This window comes from Heteronotia binoei, chromosome 3 (genome assembly GCF_032191835.1).
Source record: "Heteronotia binoei isolate CCM8104 ecotype False Entrance Well chromosome 3, APGP_CSIRO_Hbin_v1, whole genome shotgun sequence".
Taxonomy (NCBI): Eukaryota; Metazoa; Chordata; class Lepidosauria; order Squamata; family Gekkonidae; genus Heteronotia; species Heteronotia binoei.
The window spans coordinates 72,253,024-72,274,431 of record NC_083225.1 but is presented as its reverse complement, the minus strand read 5'-3'; the positions used below and the strand labels follow the sequence as shown (position 1 = coordinate 72,274,431).

General features: G+C 39.3%; 1 protein-coding gene across 1 annotated transcript in view; it reads right to left on the bottom strand.

Annotated features, from left to right (window-relative positions):
- The window catches only part of PPEF1 (protein phosphatase with EF-hand domain 1), a 49,495-nt gene extending 29,578 nt beyond the window's left edge, over nucleotides 1-19,917 (bottom strand). Inside the window, exons 1-5 of the mRNA XM_060234029.1 lie at nucleotides 19,743-19,917; nucleotides 14,607-14,734; nucleotides 10,761-10,821; nucleotides 4,562-4,740; nucleotides 2,006-2,120 (exon numbers count right to left, since the gene is read on the bottom strand). Of these exons, the coding sequence (XP_060090012.1) occupies nucleotides 2,006-2,120; nucleotides 4,562-4,740; nucleotides 10,761-10,821; nucleotides 14,607-14,734; nucleotides 19,743-19,794 (535 nt within the window). The 5' untranslated portion in view covers nucleotides 19,795-19,917. The remainder of the gene's footprint in view (nucleotides 1-2,005; nucleotides 2,121-4,561; nucleotides 4,741-10,760; nucleotides 10,822-14,606; nucleotides 14,735-19,742) is intronic.
- Nucleotides 19,918-21,408: the final 1,491 nt, after the last annotated feature.

Genomic DNA, 21,408 nt, shown 5'->3' with positions numbered 1-21,408 from the left:
CTATTGAATGGGACGACAGTTTGCAGAAAACCTGAAAAAGAGCTGAGTGGTAGGGAGCAGCCTGCTTTCCACAGGTGTGTAACCAGTGTGCTTTTATTATGGTATTATTGTATTATTGTAATGTTTATATTTTATGTTATGCTATGTGAGCTGCCCTTAGCCTGCTTCGGCGGGGAGGGCGGGATACAAATTAAATATTATTATTATTATCCCTGTCCAACTAAACAGAAAGGCTGATAGTCTATTAAGATGGTATATTGTACAGATTTGTGTTGAATGTACAAAAACAATGAGAATTTCTGAAATTCACACAACTCTTCTCCTGGGAACTATGATTCAAGAACAACATTGGGAAGATATCAAGTGTTCTTACTATATAAGTAGAATGAATAAATTAGCATATAAAAAGATTTTTCCTCCATTTTAATAATTTTGGATATTCACGGGAATAGAAGAGACAAGATTAACCTCTTAATACAGAGTACATTAAACTCATTAACCAAAATTTTTTGTAAAAGGAATATTTTAACTGAATTCAATAGAATTTTAGTTAGAACCCTTTGGGGAATTAAAAATATGCCACACATTTCAGATGAATATTTAAGCACCTTTCAAAGTAGAGTTTAAAGGATTTGTCAGAACTGAGGTATATTTTGTTTTGAGGTAATCAACATTTTGGCTTCAACATCAGTAAAAATTACACTTTCATCTGTCATCAATCATATTTTTGACTAAGAAGATTATTATTGCTTGAAGGACTGCTTAAAATCTCTCTCAGATGCTCTTTCAATTATGCAAATGAGGATATCATTAGAAGGTATGGGTACACCAATCAACAAGGACACACTTGTCTGTGAGCCCTGAGCACTTCAGAGGTAGGGCAGAACAAAAATGTATTAAATAAACAGTTTTTATTAAAACCTGGTCCATCTCTACATTATTTAATTTCATTTTCTATGTAGTTCTCTTACTTTAAAATACAGTACTAAATATCAGAATAATAATTATTCCATTTTGTAGCCAAACCCTTTCAAGCAGGCCGGAAAGTAACATCCTGTCATGCATAATTTATGACAGCATAATCAGGAACAATGGGTGCATCCAATGTTGCAATTCTCTGCCTTGAACAGAAATAAATTTCTACTTATTTATTGAAATTTCAACTGATTTACCCATAAACACACAGTACATACAACAGGATTGACAACAAGCAGCCAGGGACAAGAACATGTACACAAAACAATATATCTGTGCTACTGTACATTTATGGCAATATTGTGTATAATATATCTTCTGTACAATATAATATGTCTGATTGAAGGGAATCAGATGTGCCATATTATACTCAAGGTATTATAAATATTTTTCCTGAAGTTTTTCTTAAGAAAACAATTTTCTAAGGAAAGGAAAAATTGTTTTCAAAAGTTTTGTGAGAGAGATCCCTCACTTTAATGTTACATCTCCATCTGGACCCCATAAAAAAGGCAAAAGCATCATAGCACCAAGTTGTATTTCACAGATTCCCATTGATTTTCTTCTCATCATGGATCTCTCTCTCTCTCTCTTTTTAATCAGAACATTGAGCAGGCATTTCTTCCACCATGATCATTTTAGGAACTGCTTGTTGAAATAATTGGGGAAGGCCAAAGGTGAAAGAAATTATTTACCACACAAAATAGCATTTTACAGATGGAAAAGCAGCTCTTTTCTTAAAAGTTTGCCTGGTTTGATCACTGACTCACCCAGTAACATCTGACAGAAAAAAAGTGGGAGGAAGTGTTTGGCTTACTTAAAATACATGCCAGAGGCATGAGTCACCAGTCTTATTTTCCATAATAAAAAGAAAGATGGAAAAGAAGTCTACTGTAGAGGAAAAAGACATATCATTCTAATGGCAGCTGTAGACAAATGCTACGCTATCCTACATGCAAGATGCTATTTTGCTACAGAGGTATGGCATCACCACCATGTTATGCTTCTTAAACCAATGGTTTTGGTAACATACCACAGATTGTTATTTCTTTGACATAGGAGGTTGACACGTGAGTGATGTTTGGCATCTGTTGAAGAACTTTCTTGGTCTCATGCAGCAGCTGAAGTACATATCTAGCATGAAGTTGCTGTGTTAAGTTGTGAAAGAAAACAAAAATAACATATATATTATAACATATACATAACATGTAGACTTATGAGAGCTTCATACATAGACAACTTTTGGTTGTATGAGGAGCATTTCCATTAGAATTGGCGGTTTGAGAAATCTTTATTTCAGGAAAGCAAATCTTTTTGAGCTCATCTGGATGAGGTTTTTTATATATATATTCTGGCTTTGCAAGGAAACTATTTAGATGTTATTTAAATTTGTTATTTCTGAGGATTTTAATAGTTACTTTTTAATATTTTAATGACATATTGGTTTTATTGGTGTTACCTGACTTTGGGCCCAATTTTCTGGGAGGTAGACAGGTCTGCAAATGTTTAAATAGTTATAAAGACCATCAACTGACATGGCTGCTGTCACCTTAGATTAAAATTTATCTAGGCCTGAGCTAGCAGTAGGGAAAATGTATGGATTGGTTGTATTGCAGCCACACATCTGCAAGGAACTCTGCAAAATTAAAATTTACCAGCACTATGTTAGGAGTACTGTATTGTATTACTTAAGAGTAAGTGTCAGCAGGGCTTTTTTTTAGCAGGAACACAGGAATGCAGTTCCCATTTGCTTGGTGTCAGGGGTGTGGCCTAATATGCAAATAAGTTCCTGCTGGGCTTTTTCTATCAAAAAACCCCCTGAGTGTCAGTGATGTGATTTCATAGGCAGCTTACAGGTCTCTTTCAAAGAGTCAGCAGTTTCTGTTGTTGGCTACAGAACTCCCTCCATGGTAATATTTGCCTTGGCCTGTTTATCATCTGTTGGTTTTTTGTAATACAAATTTGAAGGTGACTGCTTGCTTTTGAAAACTATTTTTTATGAATGAGCATCTGTTGTTTTATATTTGTTATTGTTTTTTACCAGGAATGCTTCCACATGGAGATAATTCTTCATGTAGTTCTCCTTGTTGCTGTGAACACAGAAGCATGTAGAGGCAAAAAGCATCCATGCAAAAGATTCCCTGCATTTTCTTTGCTTCAGCCGTTCATGGCACAGGAAGGCTTTTAAAGGTTTTTTTTAAAAAAAAAATAGCAAAAGCAAAGAGTTATATTGATGTACTGTACCACTGTACTACTTCTTAGCTTTCTGGGTTGTTTTTCTCTAGCCCTTTTGGTTGCAGAGTTATAAGAAAAAATGTTCAGCCAACACCTCTCCCTTTATAAATTATAGAGACTCATTTTTCCCTGCTGAAAATTGGGACCTAGTGTATTGTTGCAATTGACTACTATAACATTATATAACACCATAAAGCTACAGATATAACACCATAAAGCCATTTGAGGTGTACATGTAGGGGAGAAAGAGTCAAATTGACTAATAAGGAAAATGGGGCAGATGAAGGAACCTGAAAAAATGCCACCTTCCCATCCACATGGCATATAAAGATGCTTTGACTGTGATCTTATCAAACCAGATTGGGGTAAGATCACAGCAAAGCAGGGGAAAGCACAGTAGGATGAATATATATCAATGCTACCTGAACATTCTGTGCTGCAGCAAGGAAGCCAAGGCAGAGCAAAACATCCATGTGGAAAGAGCCCACCTGTAGTTTTGTAAGTTATGGTGCTATTTTTTAAGCAAAAAGGAAGAATCAAAATAACTAAATAAGCTAAAGAAAGACAGAACACCAAAACAAGGCAATCTGTTGCAGAGTATCTAATTAACAATGCAGCCCAAAACAGTGCATGCCTGGCAGGGCTCCACCTTGTATTTAGCTTACAGGCCAACAGATCAAATGAAGAGCACTTCTGAATGCCATGTCCAGCTGTGTATTTATTGTCTTGTTGGTACACCACAATAGGTTTAACATTTAAGCAAGGGACAGCAGCAAGTTTCAAATACCAGCATGTTAAGATCAGTAGACCAATAACAACTTTGTTACTGCTAAAAACAGGAGAGTGGTAGGGGACAAAGAACAGAATCTTCAAGCTAAGTGCATTACTTAGCAATCATGTTTCTTCTCTGACAAATCTATTAAGATAAACAAAACCGTCTTCAAGATATAGTAATTTGCTTCACTGAAGATATTCACAGCAATTAAAAACCACTTTCCCATCTCAAGCACTTATATGTCATGCTGTTAATGGTGCCTAAGAGTATACACAAACACACATTTCATTTTTCCTCTTTTCTACTACTACTTCTTTTTCTTCCATGAAAGCCTCCAAAGCCTCTTCCCATCTTTTCCTGCCTCTTTTTCTCTTTCTTTCTCTCCTTCACCAACAACCAATCTATCTTTATCAGTCCCCTGACTTCAGGTTTCCCTCCTTCCCTGGCACAACCCTGTCAGGTCCTCAGGCGGATTTTAGATACTTAAATCCAGTCACCGGATTTAAGTATATAATATTTGCCCCACTTTACTGCTAGAGTGCAATACATACACACACACTACCATTTAGCTTGACTTGCCTGTCGATATTTGAAAGCCTGAAGAAGTGCATTTGTGTCAGCAACAGTGAGGGGAAAACACAGATGAGGCCCATAGTATGAGTCTGGTATTTCTATTGTCCTTTCATATTCTTCCATCATCAGATTTGAATCAGGCATACTGTTATCAATGGTACTAGAGACAAAGTGAGAGTTCGTATCTATAAAGGGAGCAGAAAAGGAACATAAAATACACTTGACATACATACCTATGAATGGTTTTGTGGCTATTTAAAATTTTAGTTGCTAATGTCTAGGGCTGCCATTGCCAGTTCTGGATTGGGAAATTCCTGGAGATTTTGTGAGCAGAGCCTGGAGAAGGACTGGGGAGGGACCTCAGCAGGTGTTTTTTTTTTAAAAAAAATATACCAAACAGGCAATCTTTATAAATTTTCAGTTCCCCATCTGCTAACTGGGTAGCCTTTACGTAGCATGTCACTCTTCTGATGCAGTTTCTTATAATGCTATTGTCCCACCTTATTACTGTTTAATACTTGGTAGGTTTACAATCCAAATAAGGAACTGTGACTGAGGAGGGTCTTGTGCCTCTATAAATTCCCCCTCAGCAGAGTATAATGCCATAGAGCAGGGGTGGCCAACTGTAGCTCTCCCGATGTTCTTTTGCCTACAACTCCCATCAGCCCCAGCCATTGGCCATGCTGGCTGGGGCTGATGGGAGTTGTAGGCAAAAAACATCTGGAGAGCTACCATTGGCCACCTCTGCCATAGAGCCCACTTTCCAAAACAGCCCTTTTCTCCAGGGAAATTGAATCCTGTAGCCTGGAAAGCAGTAGTAATTCCAGGGATCTCCAGCTACCACCTGCAGTTTGGCAACCCTTTGTAATTGTATGCAGCTTCCAGACAATACAATCACTGGACCTAGCAACATCAACTACACTAACAGGCTCATTCACTTGCTCATCTTCTAACATTATACATGCCATTAAATGCCAACAATGCCCTTTGGTTTTCTGCAGGACAAACTCTACACCAAAGGATAAATGGATCCAAATCTGACATCAGGAATCACAAGACTAAGAAACCTGCCGGAGAACAAAGAGCATATAGTACTTTGGGACTTAACAGCACCTATCAAAATAATGCATCCCAAGAATCATGCTTTTGGGCAAAGACATATATTTGCCAATCAATTCTTGATGTTTTCATGTGAGGTGCTTAGGCTGAAAACTGAAATTCTTCTTAATTTAGAAAATGTGGTTGTGCTTTTCCTTTTTGTTAAATTACAGTATATAAAAACCAGCACAGCATTCCCAGTAGCTCTTTGCTGCTTTTATTGTGGCTATTGCAAAAGTGAAATGATGAAACAAACTCTATTGAAATCAACGGATTGGTATGCTGTACACAGAAACAGAGGGTTGTGGCTGCTTAGCTTTTCTATGCCATTTTAAAACCTGCAAGTATTTCTTCCTCCCACATCCCCTATTTTAAGTATTTACTTGCAGTGCTGGTCAACCTCCTTCCTTATTTCTCTAATGAAATCATTTATTTAATGAAATATGAAGATCTTTATATGAAAATATCAAAACTCTACAGTTAAAATAGCTAAAAACAAATTAGTCTAATAGGAAAATATTTAGCTAAAAGCCAAAAATGTAAAAACTAACCAATAATCATAAAAGGATTTTACATAGTAGATGAGTTTGACAAAGCAAGCAGAAAGGTAAACAGACTTAGCACAGCTTTGCTTGCAGAAGACCTTGTACAATACGAGCACTTTCCTCCCCATGTGTTATAGGGCTCAGAAACTGCTTGCAAAATGCCTTGCAGAAGCAAAAATCAATTCGAGATACACAGTGTTTAGTCAAATACAAGAGACTACATAAAGGTTTTTCACATTTCTCCATGGACAAGGACCCAAGTGCATGTGGTAGACATGCCAGCTCTTCTGTTTGAGTGGAAAACCTCCTTCCCCCTGTAGAATGTATTCAGATTTGCACTAGAACATGCACAGAGTGCCAGACAGATTTGCACTAACTCTAGTCATGGAATTAGCATCTATGGGCCATTGGGCCATAGTGGTTTTAGCATTAAGCCTTTGAGAACAAAGAAAGATAATTTCTTACTAAGCACATTGCATATCACAAAGCCGTTTTCTCTAGCAAGAATATGTTATCATCATGTTTTGTGTGACGGGGAAAAATTACTGTTTAAAATTCTATTTCTTTATCTCAAACAGTTTGATGGATCGCTGGATCATATAATCTTTGAGAGGCATTTATTGTGAAAGCAAAAACATATTTATTACTACAGGGAAAGGGTAATGAGAGGTAAAACAACAAACACTAAGTACTACATCCTAACACAAAGAAAACATGGCTAAGAATGAGGGACAGAGAGAGCACACTTCCTGCTCCTTCTTGACCTTTAGGCTGCTTAGACAAAGGAGTCACCTTACTAACTGACCAAACAAACAAGTTTTCCTGCTTCTAGATCTTGATTGACAGAAGTCAGGATCTTCTTCCGAAGTCATGCAGACAATAGGGAATCTGGCACAGTATTAACCCTATAATGATGGAACTTTAGAACATTGCAAAGGACATACAGAACAGATACATAATTCCAACACTATAGACATCTTCTAAGAGAAAGTAAACATTGTCCCTATCTCTGGAGACATATCACAAAGGTAGAAGTTTTGCTTCTTACACATTTTCTGGAATTAGGCCAAGTGCCCACACAGAGAAGATGAAGGACCTGAACAAACACCCCTTGGCCATCTGCACATTCCCAGAAAACCACAAATGCAAGATACCAGGAAGTAAAGGATTGGGGGTCCTGATTAAAAGACCCCATGAGGTATCATTTCATCTTTTGTTTCTAAAATGAGAGATGGGATTCATTTGACCAATGAGATACCACAAAGGGCCAGAAGCCAGAACTTTGTGACCAATCAACTACACCTGCTTTGTTATCAGAAATGTATAAATGTTATGACTTTGTGAAAATGGCTCTGAGGTAAAACGCAGGAAGGATGTTGGTACAGAGAGAGAGAGAGAGAGAGAGAGAGAGAGAGAGAGAGAGAGAGAGAGAGAGAGAGAGAGAGAGAGTTACTTTTCCTACGGTTACCAGTGGCAATAAAAGAATCTCTGGATCAACTCACTTGGACCTCTGGCTGTTGAGTCTCTTAAATAGGGCTGGGGACTCAGCTCTTGGCACTGATGGTGTGTGCAACACCCCTCCCACTAGCAGTTCCCACTACCACTCAGGTGGGTGGTAAGAGAAAAATGGGGGAGAAAGGGGGGGAACTGCTGTTGCTAGCCAGGAAATGATGTAGCAAAGCTACATCACTGTTGCTACATCACTGGCAATGCTACAGCATTCAGCTAAAACTCTATGGTGGATGAATATGGAGCGTCGCTGGTGATGCAATGAAATCATTATGTCACCTGTGAAGAGAGGCCCCCCACGGTTGAGTCGCCCACTTCCCAGCCCAGTGCTGGCAACCTGACTATGCAATAATCTTCTAGTAGAACCAACACATTAGATTGAAATAGTCTTTTTTTTCAAAATCTGTCTAAGTGAATCTGTAATGAAAGATGATAAAACAATACACTTATAAAGCTTTTTGAATGCTCTTAGTTCTTTCAGAAAGCTTTGAACCTCTCAGATCCATGCAAAATTCATTAGCTACTTTATACAATTTTTAAAAGGCGCACTTATCAATGAGGAAACCCCCCCTCAACTATTTATAATTTGTAATTATGAGTTTGATCAATTCCACTAGCCATTTAGTTTGAAATTGCTATGATTTATTCACTCAGTTTTAATGATGAATCCAGATGATGTCACTGGAAAACCACTGCATTCTAATATTTTCCCTGCATCCTCCATTCTTTTTCAGATCTGATTTGTAGTAATTTTTAAAGAAGCTTAAAATACAATTGCAACAGTGTGGCAGTCAAAATACTATTGCACTTTACCAGGATTACTGTCCTTTAAATTTTTCTCATTTCCCAGTTAAAAACTTTTTGTACTTTCTCATAGTTGGGAAAGCATTAATCAGCTACTGACTATCAGCTCGGGGCAGGGGGATTAAGTCTTGCTAGAACCTCCAAACTTTACAGACAAAGCTTCTCTCATTAATGTTTTACTGCTAAACAAAAACTGACAATTAATAGTTGATTTGTTAATAGCGTGTCCAGGACAGAGTGAAAAAGAAGTAACTAACTCAGCTTTAAAACAAACAAAAGGGAAACGACAGGGAAAAGCAAAGACTTGCTGAAGCATTATTTCCAAGTAATACATCCAACCTGTTAGCAGTGCCTGGCCCTAAGAATTTCTTGCTGTCCTCAACGAGGACCTGGGCCTTCTCAGTGCTGGCCCCAACTAAGTGGAACTCTCTGCAAAAGAGTTCCATCAGGGGCTTGTGGGATCATGTTTCACAGGCTTTCAACTGAGGACAGCGACAGTTCCATCACAAACTGGCACCCTGCTTATTCAATTGTTCTGCTGTAATTGTTTTAAATACGTTGTACATCACCAAGAACCTTGCTATGGCAGTGCTGGGCGATCCATAAACACAAGATTTATGGTCATCTCAAGAATAGACCACTGTAATCTTCTCTACATGGGGCTACCCTTGACCCTGACTTGGAAGCTACAGCTAGTACAGAACACTGCAGCACAGTTGTTAATGGGGCTCCCTCGATGGAGGCACATTCAACCAGTGCTGAAAGAGCTGCACTAGCTACCTGTTGAGTTCCAAGTCCGCTTCAAGGTATTGGTATTGACCTTTAAAGCCCTTTAAGGTTGAGGGCATGTCTATCTATGAGACCGCCTTTCTCCATATGTTCCCCAGAGAGCACTGCATTCAGGGGCACAAAACCTACTATCTATCCCTGGACCAAGGGAGGCCAGACTGTGTTCTACACAGGCTAGAGCCTTCTCAGTGGCAGCACCAGAAATGTGGAACGCCCTCCCAGAGGCCATAAGGGCCCTGCAGGACCTTTCCCGATTCCACAGGGCCTGTAAAACAACTATTTTGACAAGCCTTTAACACTTAAATGGGAGAGGACTGCAACTCTACACTGCTGAGCGATATCATTCATGAGGAATTACGATCACTACAGGATCACTGTCAGAAGAAAGAAAGCTATGATCCCATCTATGCTGAAGTTTTGAGCAGCACCATGAAATGTATTTTAATTGTTATTTAATTGTTTTAAATTATAATCATACATTGTTTTTGAACTGACTGAGCTGCCCTGAGTCTGCTCGCGGAGAGGATGGAATAGAAAACCAACCAACCAATGAAACAAATAAACAAACAAACAAACAAACAAATAAATAAATAAGAAAGATAATATTTTGGGTTAAGAATTAGGAATTAGGAGCTAAATTAGACCACTGGCTTTTTAATACTGAGCTTTTATATAGAGGAAAATGTGCATTTATATTATGACTGAATTACATTACAAGTGCTCTCATTTTTCAGTTACTTTGGCCAAACAGCAAATTCATGAAATCGGCGTTGGGAATAAAATTTATTTACATGTCATATATTAATCTGAGAAATTCTCATCAACATTTGATCTTTATTTATCAAGTTGTAAGCAAGCACCAGATTTTCATTTCATTTCATACTAAAAGGCAGTGAAATATCAAACAGGAAACGGCTGTAAACAACTGCATGCAGCAAAACCTATTTCTGCACTCATAGAGCCCTAGCTAAATGAGACCATATGTATTCAACAGAACACTTACATGGAACGGCTGGCAGGGGCAGATTAGCCATTAAGGCTACTGGGAAAATTCCCAGTGGACCAACAGCTGAGGACCCACTCTCTGCTGGGGCCACCCTGGCTCCCAGTGAGGCTAACCTGACCTCCAGGACGGGGCAGGAACAATCCATCCCTGCAAGCACAAGAAGTAGGCATCTAGCCTGCCTTTGCTCAAGGACTGGACTGGCCTGGCTACATTCCTGTTGAGAAAGACTAGTCCAGCACAGTCTTGTAAGAATGGGGCAGCAATGGACTGGCCAAGTGACTGGCCTTGGACAAGTGACTGGCCTTTATTAGGGTAGGCCTATGACAGACTGGGATACGGTCCTTTTCCAGGGCAGTTTCCCCACCTCCCAATCCACCCGATTGCTGGGCAAACATATTTTAAAAATCTATTTAATGCTACCTCTCAACTGAATACATTCTACATTTTTCCTTACCTGGATCAGGGTGATTGGGATGAGTGAAATGGTCCAGCATAAATGTGAAAAAACTGGAAAGCTGAAAACAAGGAAATATACAGTGATTAGTTTAAATGTTAAAATGCCATTGATTTTCTTCAACTCTCTGTTCCATGTTTGTAAAGTACATTTGATGCATCTATGTAATGACATTATGCAACATCCCAAATTCTAGAAATGCTGGAATTTTCTTTCTTTCTAAATCAGAAGGATAATTTTGTACACTTGATAAAGATTGTCCACTGCAAACATGAATCTGTTCTCCACTCACAGAACAGAATGGTGGCATCTGTGTAGTTTCTACACAAGAACTTCTTGTGACACTGAAGTTGGGAGCAGACTGGGAAGAGAAAATGGTGCTGGAACAAGCCACGCTGCTATAAGGGCCTTTGTGGCTCTACAAGCCAGAGCTGCAGAGACTTTTAAACTCATCAGCATTGTCCATTAGCTCATTTATTGCTTCTTCCTTCAAACTGACAGTAATATAGGAGATAGTGGATGAAGAGACACCAATTACTTTTGCTGATAATTTGAGCCAAATGGCTCCTGGCAAAGTTGATAGGGAACTGGCTGTGCTTAATCCCTGGCCACCATCTCAGCGGCCCATCAGGAAATTTTCCTGTAAACTAAATGACCAGTCTGCCCCTAAGTGAAGTAGTTGAATCATGCATTCATGATTCTTCTATAGATGCCTATATATAACTCTTTTTTCCTAACTGATCTGGAAAGATGACATTATTGCACTAATATATTCAAAATTAACTTCTTGTCTATTTTGACCTTTAGTCACTACAGCACATTAGGTTTCAAAGTGTTTTCCATTTGCACTGTACAGATAACATAGCCAGTAACAAGCCAACACAGGTAGAGAAGAGCAGGAACAAGCATGCAGGCTCCACCCACTATTTATTACCATGTACATTGGATCTGACCACACCTGTACACTTTGGCTCCATCCCCATGATCTGTGGACTACAGCTTTTTGAACATTCTGTTTCAACTGTATATACATACAGTTTGTCTGCCCAAAAGGTATATTGCCCACAAGTGAAAATGTTCAGGGACAGTATCCTTATTCCTGCTCCTGTGCTTAGTGGCTCCCAGAAATTTCCTGTTTATAGTGTTGTTGCCTTTCTAATTTGGAATAGACCCACCTATTCTGGTAGAAAAGGAGCCATCTTCAAAAGCTAAAATTAATCTCTTCCTGCCCACCCGCCCCTTCACAGCTTGTCTTGGACCACAGATATATAAATGGAGCTTGTATGCCGTTGAAGGGGAGAGGATGGGGGGAAGTGCATAGTGGGCAAAATGACCTCAGTGTGGGTGGGGGAGTCGGCTTTGAGGGGCGGCAAAAGGATGTAGGGGTTAATCCCAGGGAATCTGTCTGCTTTTGAATTGCCTTTGGCTTGAAAAAAAACAAGGAAAAATTGGACACAGAAGTACTCTCAGGAAAACCATGGAAACAGCAACCAGAAAGCAAACTGAGCACTGAAGGGAGGAAAATGCAGAGTGAAAAAGAAAACCCAATGGACACAAATGGTGAAAGTGAGGGGAAACACCCATGTGTAATAGGCCACTGTGAACTGTTCTCTGCAAATGCAGTTCTTAGTGTAATAGCATGCAACTGTGTTTAAAAGTGAGTTAATTTCCACTCCTCTTTTCACCTTTATCTGCTAACCTTTATAACACTGGATTGGAAGACAGTGGAGCATTATACAAACTACACTTTTTTATAGCACATGTCAGATTCTCTTCTTCCTATCCTTGTCCAGCCACAGACAGCCTTCTGTGAGAGCATTCATTACACATCTAAGTCGCTAGCGAAAAACAAAACATAGATATGGTGCTTCTTATGTTACTTGGTAGCTCGTGGCGATCTCTCTTTTTTTTCTTTCAAAATTACAACTGAGAACATGACTGTTTGTCCCTTGCCACATGTCAGGTAATCAGGTAACAGATCATAAAGAGTGGAAGAGTTTGAAGGTCAGCAGTGGGTGCAGGCCAGGGTGCCAAAGAAAGGCGCTCTCTAATTACACCATAACTGAACAGCAGTTTGGCTAGTAACAGCCATTGCAGAATCCCTAACATTATGGTTATTGTAGCCTGGTCTAATGGTAAAGGCTCAAAGTAAGTTTTTGTAGCTGCAAATGTAAATTTTTATCATATCTAAAATTTCTTAATAGCCTATTTCATCATACCAGATAAAACGCGATGGGTTTTTTAAACATAAAAATAGTCTTAATTAAGAACAATTAAGGGCAAAAGATTTTCGTAGATGCATCTGATACTAATGTGTGCAACATTTTTTGGTATTTTTCAGGTTCACCTATATTGAACCTGGAAAATACTTATATTTTTTGACTCTTAGTACTGGTATGGTATTCGAATTCAGAATTTTTCAGAAATCTCATTTTTTCCTGGCTCAATTGTACTCTATGGGAACCATTATAGTCAACAGTCCACATAGGGTATAATGGGGAAACAGGGCTCTGGGGAGGCTGTTTTTCTGAGGTAGAAGCACCAAATTTGTAGCATAGTGCTGGAGCCTCTCCTAACCTCCCCCCCCCCAAAGTTTCGAAAAGATTGGACTGGGGGAAGGATGGCGGAAATTCTATGGGCCCCAAAAGAAGGTGCCCCATTTGCCATTGCTTTCAATGGTGGGGGAAAAGGTATTTAAAGGATTGTAGTCCCTTTAAATGCCTTCTTCAAGCCAAGAGTGAACTGTGAAGGTATTTAAAGGGCTCACAATCCCTTTAAGCATCTTCTCCAAGCTGCGAGTTCACCCAGAAGGTGTTTAAAGGGGCTGTAGTCCTTTTAAATGCCCTTTAACTATCTGGCAGTTCTAAACAAATCCTGATTTTGGGGGGGATTTGGAGAGCTTGGCCATTTCGGACAGCTGAAAAAATATTGAAATCTATATCTGGCTGAAAGCATATGCTTTTTTCCCCAGTGCGGATACAGCCAAATACCCACCCCCCAAGGTAGAATTCTAGCAGGAACTCCTTTGCAAAGCAGACCACACACCTCTGATGTAGCCAGTCTTCCAAGAGCTTACAAGGCTCTTTTTTGTAAGCTCTTGGAGGATTGGCTACATCAGCGGGGTAATAATAATAATAATAATAATAATAAATTTTATTTGTACCCCGCCCTCCCCTGCCGAAGCAGGCTCAGGGTGGCTAACAATACGGTGACCAATGGTGCACCAACAATAAAACAGTTACATTAGAAACATTAAACATTAATTGACCTTAAAAACCTGATTAAAACAATTAACTAAAACATATTATAACGCTATCCTTGACGCTCTTCTAGTTGATGCTGATGGCGGATTTTCTTCGTTATCAGTATAATTCAGTTATTCATAAGCTAATTTAAAAAGGGTGGTCTTGCAGGCCCTGCGGAACTGATCAAGGGTATGCAAAGGAGCTCCTGCTAGAATTCCACCCTTGTCCACTCCTATCTGATACTACCAACCAGGCCTCAGATTCAGTGGGAGCTCTCAGGAGCACAGCTCCCGAACCTTTCTGAGAGTTCCACCTCCTCCTTCTGAAAGTTCCACCTTCTTGTCCATTGAATAGTACGTGCAGTTGCATAACAATGAGCTCCACCACCTATTTTTCTACAAAATGACCCCTACTACCAACCAGCTACTAACAGCAAACTGCTTGGCATTTAGTATATTGCCAAGTGCACATTTTAAACATTGACCATGAATATGATAATACATTTACAAATTACAGTATCCATGACACACAAACAGTGGAAAACTCAGCATGTTCTACCTTTCTAGCTATTTGTGCTGAAGAAAATCCACAAAGTACGAACCTGCATCTGAGCTTGCTCATCCGCATATTCGATGGACTGGAAAATACTCAAAGCATATCGCCGCCTCATCTCCAGCCGGGCTACATAACACCGATACCACCTCTGAATGAGGATAGCTGCTTTAATGGCTGCCAAAACATCAAGTGGCCAGAAACAGAAGATTAATTGCACACAATGAGATGCACAGTTCTCAAGAACCAGCGCTAGGTTTTAGATCTGATCCTGTACATTTGCTTATATTACAAAAATAGTTCTTCTAAAACACAGTCAATAATAATAATAATAATACTTTTTATTTGTATCCCGCCCTCCCCGCCAGGGCAGGCTCAGGGCGGCTCACAACATACGAATGTAATATACAATAAAACCATACATAGTGATTACAATTATAATTATAAAATCATCATTAAATCAAATTATAAGTTGTATTAAAATTAACATTGTGGTGCTATAACTTAGGTCTTTAGTAAAATTCAGTGGCTAAAAACATGTCCAGCGGCACTTTCTTGGCTCGGTATTAGGTGAAGGCTATTTTGAAGAGGTAGGTCCTACAGTTGGTTAATGAAGGCTGCTTCATTTGTCCTCCAAGCACAATTCCAAATGCTTTCTGAAGAATACTGTTGTGGGTTACATTTAGATTTAAGTTTAGTAGCATCTTAGGGACCAACACAATTGCCTGGATATAATCTTTCAAGAGTCAAAGCTCCCTTCATCAGATATGAATAGGAATGGAGATCCCATGGAGGTTACATGTGAGCATGTATGTGCTCACATGGCCTTTTGTCAAGAGGGAACTGTGGCTCAGTGGTAGAGCATCTGCTTTGCCATGCAGAAGATCCCAAGTTCAATCCCCAGTATCTCCAGTAAAAGAACTAGGCAGTAGACAGTGTTAAAGACCTCTGCCTGAGCCCCTGGAGAGTTGCTGCCAATTGGAGTAAACAATACTGACTTTGATGGACCAAGGGTCAGATTCAGTATAAGGCAGTTTAATGTGTATATTATTTTGAAGGACAAAACACTGGAACCTTACATTCAGTGCTGGTTTTCTAATGGAGTCATGGATCAGTCAGCTATTTATGACAGAATTTACTCTCAGATCAAGAATTGTCCAACAATTCATCTGCTCTTGGCAAATATGCCCCTTCACTAACACTACAAGGATGTGATGTGACAAACTAGGGGCAGTCTGGTTTGGGAGAAGGTTCAAGACTAGGATATTCTTAGGATGTTTCTACCCCAAAGTCCACACATAGTAGTCCACACTATCCCTCAAAATCTCTAAACCATGATCCATTAGAAATGCACAGACCACTAGTTTTAACCTTTTTTTCAAGTTCACATAGTCAAAATGCCCTCCATTTTAACATTCTGCTGCTACATCATCACTATATGTACCTTGACATTTATTTCTGAACTACCACTGTTGCTGTACTCCAACTATCTGGTTCACAAAACATTGCTCCAAAAATAAGAAAACCCTGGGCACAAACAGCAAAGGATGTCAAAATTTTTGACATACTAAACACAAATAAAAATATGATCTTTCAGTACCAGGATGTAATGTGATTGTAAAACTTACAGTGCGATTGTTCACAAGGAAAATTTTATATAGAAAAATAATTTTAGCTTTGGATTCTTTTCAATGTAGGCTACCAATAAAAAACACTACCCACCATGTGCAATAGGTATTACTGATTTATACTGGAATGGCATGGTCTTATCAGATCCCAGAAGTCAAGAAGGATCTGCTGTGGTTAGTATTTGGATGGGAGGTCACCAAAGAATGATGCAGTCACTATGCAGAGGCAGGCAATGGCAAACCACCCCTGAAGTCTCTTGTCTTGAAAACCTTACAGGGTTACCGTACGGTGGCTGCAACTTGAAAGCAATTTCCGCCGCCACTACTAATCAGTGCTCATATTAGCATTTCAGAAAACTCTGTAGAAAAACTCTAGAGAATGGCTGTTGTACAGAATGTCAAGAAATATACAGGTCTTAAGTTATTAAACAAGTAATGACATGCCCTTAGTTTGGTTATCTCTGCCAAAGAATGTGGTTCCCATGAAACCTCACTATCACTGCACTTGATTTCATTATGCTCACTCAGGTAAAGCAGAAGAGCAGCTTTGGCATTAAGACAATTAATTAAGACACAAGAGACACAGGTCAATGACCTCAACCAACACTGTTTCTGAGAGAAGTCAACAATGCCAGAATCTGTTTGGCTAAGCCAGCAGAAGCAAATGGAGGAGCCAGAAGAGATACAGGAAAATTGCTCAGCATATAAAAATTTATTTCTTCCTTTAAATATCTATATGCTGCCTTGACTCCTTAGACTCAAGATGGATAACGATGCAATGAATTACTGAGGCACCATAGTAATGGAACTCAAAATTTATATGGATGTTTGATACCATATTGACATATTCATTAAAAAATTATGAATGGCTTATTTTGATCTTGCCATTCTTGTGCAAAGCCTAGGTTTAGTGTACATAGTTCTCTCCCACCTGCTTTTTATCATCAGAGAAAGAAAGAAAAAACCCCTCACAGGCAAAAGTCTGCCTGGCTCAAGGTAAACCAATGAGCTTCATGGCTAAGGGTTGAGTCCAAGTTTCCTGAATCTTGTTCTAAGATTTTAGCCACTCACTGCACAATATTGATTCTCTTGGGTCCAGTCTAAGTATCCTACAGACTCTGTGGCTCTTTGTGACTCTACTTTGCACACAGAAGAGCAAAGTTTTCAGCAGTCATTTATGCTGTGCATAATTCTTTCATTTTTCTACAAGAAAATTGTATTTATACACACAGAATACATAAATGTTACTCCTGATGAATTTTGAAAAATTGCTGTGCCAAATAAGGAACTCCCAGCCTGACTGGGAGAGGAACAAGAACAAATTATTCTAGAAGCCCAAAATGAGAGGCTCAGGCAATTGGGCTACACAGGGAATCAGCAACAAAGCCCCCATAATGGAACACTGTGTATAATCTTTGCTTCTCAGTATGAAAACACAGCATGATTCAGATCTAAAACATGAAGGAATGAAATTCAATCCATACATGAAGGCACATCCCCCCCTGTCCCAAAGGCAGTGGCATAATTAAGTTTTAAAGCAGTAAATCACAGCTGAGAGCAGAACTAATTTTAAGTATACTAAGAGTTGTAAGAAAACTCGTCTGACCCCCTCTTGCTGACCTTGGTACTTTTGGGCTACCAATAACTTCCAAGATGTTTACCTAGACACCTTTGGTTAGCTTGATAACAAGTATAATTAATGAACAGCATTACGAGTATTACTTCTAGTAATAAAGATAATTTCTTAAGCATAAAAAAGGCACTGTGTGATATAAAACCTACAATAATAACTGACTAAAAACAAAGTCTAAATAAGCAGGCAGAAAATGGAGAACAAATGAGGGAGCCATGAATGATCTCTAACAGCTCCCACAGAGTACAACCTGATGTGCCCATATACTTTGTGTTTCCCTGTTTGTAAGGAAGCATAGAAGGGAACTGGAACAGTAGTCAGAGCCATCAAGCAGATATAGTACATTGAAATTAAAACAAAGTCAAATAGAGCAATCCTAAGCAGGTCTATTTGGAAGTAAATCCCATTGTACTCAGTAGACTCCCAGAAAAGTGTTCTTAAGGAAGGAATGGCAGCATAGTATAGCCTAGTCTCCTCAGATCTCAGGAGATAAGTAGGTCAGTATTTGGATGGAAGGCCACCAATGAAGAGTCTGCAGAGGAAGGCAATGGCAAACCACCTCTGCTTCTCACTTGCCTTGGAAGTCCCTTGCTGGGACACCATGAGGTGGCTGCAGCTTGAAAATTCAGCTTGTATTTGTACACTTCACTTCTTTCTCAGTTTTCTGTTCCCTTCACACACAGAGTGCCCTTGAAAGATGCTGGCTTTGGAACCCTTCGACAAACCAATTTGCCATGGTGTCTGAATATGAACACAGAAGAAAACTGGAATTTGTTTTCTTCCCACCCAAGTTAGTGGGGAAGAAACAAATTCCAGTATGCTCAGGCACCAACATTCAGATATAATGATAAACTGAAATTTCATTAAAGGTTCCTAGTTTGAGAAATCCTTAAATTGCAGTCTGTATGCTAGAAGATGGGGTGGGATGGGTGTATAAAAACAGCAATGAGCTGTGTTTGTGCCTGTCATGAACAAAGGTTTGTCATGTCTGAATTTGTGTTCCTCAGTTAAAACACACACACACACACACACACACACACACACACACACAAACCCTGGGGGGAATTTTCTATTATTGTTCTCTCTCCCTCTGGTTGCAAGAGAAATTAAAGAGTGCTAGGGCAAAATGAGAGACAAAGAGGACACAGGACAAAAGGACAAAAATCAGGAAAGAGTAAAATACATTTACAGATAGTAGGTTCCTCTGAAAGTAGCAAGAATGAGTAATTCAGGCTGAAATCCTATTCACACACTTAAAACTGAGAGTTACCTAATGGGACTTACATTTGAATAAATATATACATGGGATTTAAATGTTTATGCTCACTGTAACAGTTTGTCAACTACAAACTGTAGATGGAATCTAATAAGCACTATGTATTTGAAATACTTCATTGACCATTTTTTCAAAGAAGGAATTCAATACATAATATCCCATTCTATAAGGAAAATCAATGATGGGCATTAAGTATGGAATGAAAGCAAAGTAAGTTATTAAAATATACAATAAGAGATGCATTTCATTCTATTTCCTTAAAAAATCACATAGAAATGCCATTTTTTTTTTTAAAAAAATCTTCAATTGTAAGCGAGTTAAGCCACTTACAAATCAGCTTGTGGTGACATAAACATGGAAACTGTAGGTAAAGCCACTTTCAAATCATGTATGCTGTAAACATAGTTTCCACCTGGAGGTGGTACTGGGAAAGGTAGTATTTGGAAAGGGGAGAAGCTCAGCAGATATAGATTTCCATGGCCTCCACCCTCTAAGGCTGCCATTTTCTCCAAGAGAACTGAGCCCTGGAGATGTTGCAATTCTGGGAGAACATCAGGCCTCACTTGGAAGTTGGTAACTATAAGACTAACACCCTACTCACTATACTAGATGTGTTCTCAGAATCACCAGTGTGCAATCAGGCCTTACCTTTCTCTGATTTTTTCACCCGGCTATCTGTAACAGAAGTGCCACATCCCATGACTGGGCATCTGATTACATGTTCCTGATAGGTGCTGGTTCTGGTTCTCTTTGAGATAGTGCAGCCGCACTTTATACATTTCTCAGTGTACTACAAAATATCATTGCCAGAGAGGGAGATGCACTTTTTGCCCTAATGAGAAAAGAGAGCAGAATGGGACAAATATGCTAGCAACAGGCTTATGAACATGGGTTATGAACATATTGTGGTCTGTGGAAGATGCACCCAGCAGCACTGAACTATTTTGCATAAACATTAATAGATAACATTTCTTAAGATTGCTTCAGCTTGTCTAGTCCTGACTATGTTGGTAGAAACGTGGGAAACATAATACTGTAAGTAACATTAAGTTAGAGTATTATACATCTACTATAAGAGGTACCACCTCTTTAAAGACAGAGTTTTAGATGCTGCAGGTTTTCTGGGAGTGGGTAGGAAACCCATATGCATCTTGGCCACTGCCCCCACTAACTATTCTGAGGATTTCACATGATGTCTCCCTGATGGATCTGCTTTGCTAGACACAAGCAGTGAAGACACACCCAGCCAGCACCAAGAAGCTGTATCCCTTCTCACAGCTCAGCTGGTCATCAGGGTCTTGTCAAAAAGGGACCAGTAGGAGGTTTCAGCTGCTAGTCTCAGCTCCTCCTTTCACTATTCCAGTGCCCTGCCAGGCCTTACCAAGCAGCATTTCTGTGATTACCCATCCCTGTGACAGAGCACTTCCCAATCCTTCCACATGGATGTTTTCTGGTAATGGTGGCTCTTGCCTTCAGCACAAGTCTTGCATCAAAGAAAAAAACTTATGCCAAAGAAAATCCCCACCATTAATGGAAAGGTTCCATGGAATTCAGTGCAAAGACTCAGTGCCTTTAAAAGCTGCATAGGCAAAACCGAAACTTTAAATCATAAATTATTTTTGCCAGTAACCAAAATGACCGAGAGGCAGATTTGACTGGATGAGATAGAGATAGTTTAAAGGCACACTAAGGCCAAAATAAGACAGAGAATAGCTCTAGTGATGCCATTAATGTCTCTGATTAAGGACAGCACTTTACTTTTCCAAGCTCTTTCTTAGAGCCTATGAATGTGCGTTACTTTTGTTGCTTATGACATGACAAACTTATGAACAAAGCATCCTAACATTTACAGCTTTGTTCAAGTTTTGCAATTCCTGCATAATAAACCTGTCAAATTATATGAGACTACAGCATATAGCTCATTCAGAACTGGGGTGTATGTGAATAAGCTTAGATGCCTTGCTGAAGGTGAGAGAGGAAAGGAGAGAGAGAAAAGAAATGGTTGTACTAAGCCTCTGGGGGAAAGGTGGCCCCTTAGCCTCTCCTGGACTGAGAGTATGTGGTTGAACTGTTGCTTTGAGGAAAGGAAGCTTTGGTTTTAATCCTCTTGCCTCTCTCTCATTTACTGCTGCCAAGGCCAAAATGTTAGCTTTGTCTATAAAAGGTCACTTCAAGATCCCCAACACAAAGCCACCGCTCCCATTTTGGTTGTTTCTTTCCCACTGAACTAGGTCACAATGCTACTTCTTGTGACGTTGCAGATATAGTGTTTATTTTTCCTTGTCCAGAAATAAGTTTTAATTCAGTGGCACCT